We start from the raw sequence: 2,753 nt of genomic DNA, 5'->3' as shown, positions 1-2,753 counted from the left end.
TGAAAGCTTTTACACCTTTTACTGTTAGTACCGTAGTTACCACTACACCTTTTCTGTTGATTAATTCTGGCTTTTTCTGTTGAAGTGCATCATTCAGTTTGTTCAGCTGATGACAGTAGACTTCCGAATTAATTGTTGTGTTATCCGATAAAAGCTGAAAAAAACGATTCCTTCAAAATTCCACCAAACAGACAGCATCACCATTTTTTTATGAATATTGGCTTTGGAAATGCTTTGAGCCGGTTCATCTTCTTTGCTCCGTGATCTCTTGCGTTTGACATTGTTATATACAACCCATTTTTCGCCCTCAGTAATGATGCTCTTCAAAAATGGATAACTTTCTAACGTTTGAGAAGCAAATCACAGACGTCAACGCAACGACACTTTCTTTCCGTGAGAGCATGGGAAACCCATATATCGAGCCTCGAGGTTAAACCCAGGCCTTTCGAGTGATCATAAACAATTGGATTTGATAAATTTAACCTCTCACCGATCGCACGTGTTGTTATTGGCCGATTTGCATCAACTAATGCCATTAGCGTGACTTTATCAGCTTCAACCGGCCTTCCAGAACGTAGTGCATCTTCGACATCAACATTGCCGGATCGAAATTTTCGCAAACCATTTCTGGCACTGACTGGTACTGGTACTGTCAACACATCTTCTCCACACGCATCGGTTAATTTCTTTCTGGCTTGAATAGCATTTTTACCTTCTCTATAGTAAAAAAGTAAAATATGACGGAAATGTTGCATATTGTTCTCCATATTTAAAAGGACACCAACCAAAAACTACAGCGTTGAATCAATTGGACTTTTTTACACACAAGCTTTGCTATGTCAGCTCTAAAAACATGTAATGATTATGCGGCTTAAGTGTGAAGTTGTTTGTAGAAAATACAATTAAATCCTCTGCCGGGAAAAAACGAAATTACTTTCGGGTAACAATCCGTAGAAAATATTAATACTTTGCCGCCTGCACGTCTCGTATAAATTTCTTCGCTTGGTGCCGGCAGCACTGATTCAGATTACTTCATTTGTAGCCTTTATCGGGAAATTATAAATTGTCAAGTTTACTAACCTAAAATAAATGTACAATTTGTTTGCGCGTTACATCACTGTGGTGACCCCGGACGGCATATTATTAATTACGGTCTTGTGTGTTGAGATTGTATTATTTCGATTATTGACTACTCGAGATATAACGTAACTTGAACGTAAGATTCTACTGTGCTAGTAGTATATACGTAGTACTACTGCGATACAATGCGGTCACTATTATATATTACAAACAGGGGGAGGGGTTACAGGACTTGCTAATCAATACATTTGTTACAAACATTATTTGAACTCGTCGAGTAGTATATGTACATTGTTTACGAGTAAAATTTGTTAATCGTTATCGAATAATCTAGTCCTTTGAACAACTTAATCAAATTTCATGATATTTCGTCTATTTTCAAAAACTTCATTTCACCGTTTTGAAAGGTGTACACATACTTTTTGTGCTGAAGGTACAGTGGGTGTAGAAAGTATTCGTACAGCAATCAATTCCAACAAAAACATTATAAAACTTCGTTAATTACAAATAAATTTTAACAAAAAAGATGTGTACATATTCTTTGATATCTTCGGAGCAAATGTCATGAAAAAGAAATTGTTTATTTATATTCTTTATGAAACTATTAGCAAAACTCTTAAACATGGACTGAAATATACTCGTAATAAGTATTCGTACAGTTCCTGTTCCATGACGCTTTCCGTTACAGTATACATGACAATTATCTGGTAATCCATGGAATGTCAACATAAATATCATCAGTATGTCTAGAGACCTTGTCAGAACAAATAATGCTCTATATTTATGATATGTAACGTTAGTAGTCTTAAAATAGGACGAAAAGGAAAGGAAACGACTGAAAGTGAAAAAAAAATGATTATAAATCTGCATAATAAGTGTAAAACATTACGGGAGATTTCGGAAATTATGAATAGACCGAGGTTTACAATTCAAGGCATCATTGACACATATGGAAATCGACAAAATTTATGGAATAATGCAAAGTGCGGACGTAAACGATTAATAAATGGATACACCGGCCGATGGATAATGGTTAAAATAAAACAAAATCCAAAGATTAGTGCGGCAAAAATCGCAGCTGAACTTGAAAGTGTCCTTAGTATCAGTGTCTGCAGCAGTACAGTGCGTAATTTTCTACGGGATAGAGGATGTCATGGCAGAGTAGGTCGTAAGAAATATTTTGTGAACGAAACTAATAGAAAGAAGCGACTGCAATTCGCAAAAGAATATGTAAACGTTCCAATGGATTATTGGAACCGTGTAATATTTACTGATGTAAGTAAATTTTACATATTCGGATCAAATGGACGATGTACGGTATGGAGGAAAAAAAATACCGAGCATGAAAAAGAAAACTTGCAGGCGACTGTAAAACATGGCGGTGGATCGATCACAGTTTGGGGCTGTATGAGTGCGAATGGGGTTGGATCCCTACATTTTATCGATGGTATCATGGACCATAAATTATACATCGATATTTTAAAAACATACATTCAAGCTAATGCAAATAAAATGCAACTACAAGACAATTATATCTTTTTACAACACAATGATCCGAAGCATAATGCTTATAATACAAGGCAATGGATCCTGTATAATATACCACATCAGTTAAAAATCCCTCCCCAATCTCCAGACATAAACGTCATAGAGCACTTATGCAGTCATCTCGG

General features: G+C 35.8%; 1 protein-coding gene across 1 annotated transcript; it reads right to left on the bottom strand.

The window, feature by feature from the left end:
• Positions 1–31: 31 nt before the first annotated feature.
• LOC144477673 (histone-lysine N-methyltransferase SETMAR-like) lies at positions 32–767 on the bottom strand (the record flags this gene model as incomplete). The annotated part of the gene is made up of 2 exons (XM_078195408.1): positions 369–767; positions 32–154 (listed from the first exon to the last, which is right to left on the bottom strand). Coding segments are annotated over exons 1-2 (522 nt in total), but the record flags the coding sequence as incomplete, so codon positions are not given.
• Between the last annotated feature and the right edge of the window lie 1,986 nt (positions 768–2,753).

This window comes from Augochlora pura, unplaced genomic scaffold (genome assembly GCF_028453695.1).
Source record: "Augochlora pura isolate Apur16 unplaced genomic scaffold, APUR_v2.2.1 APUR_unplaced_2835, whole genome shotgun sequence".
NCBI lineage: Eukaryota > Metazoa > Arthropoda > Insecta > Hymenoptera > Halictidae > Augochlora > Augochlora pura.
This window is presented reverse-complemented; position numbering and strand designations above follow the sequence as displayed.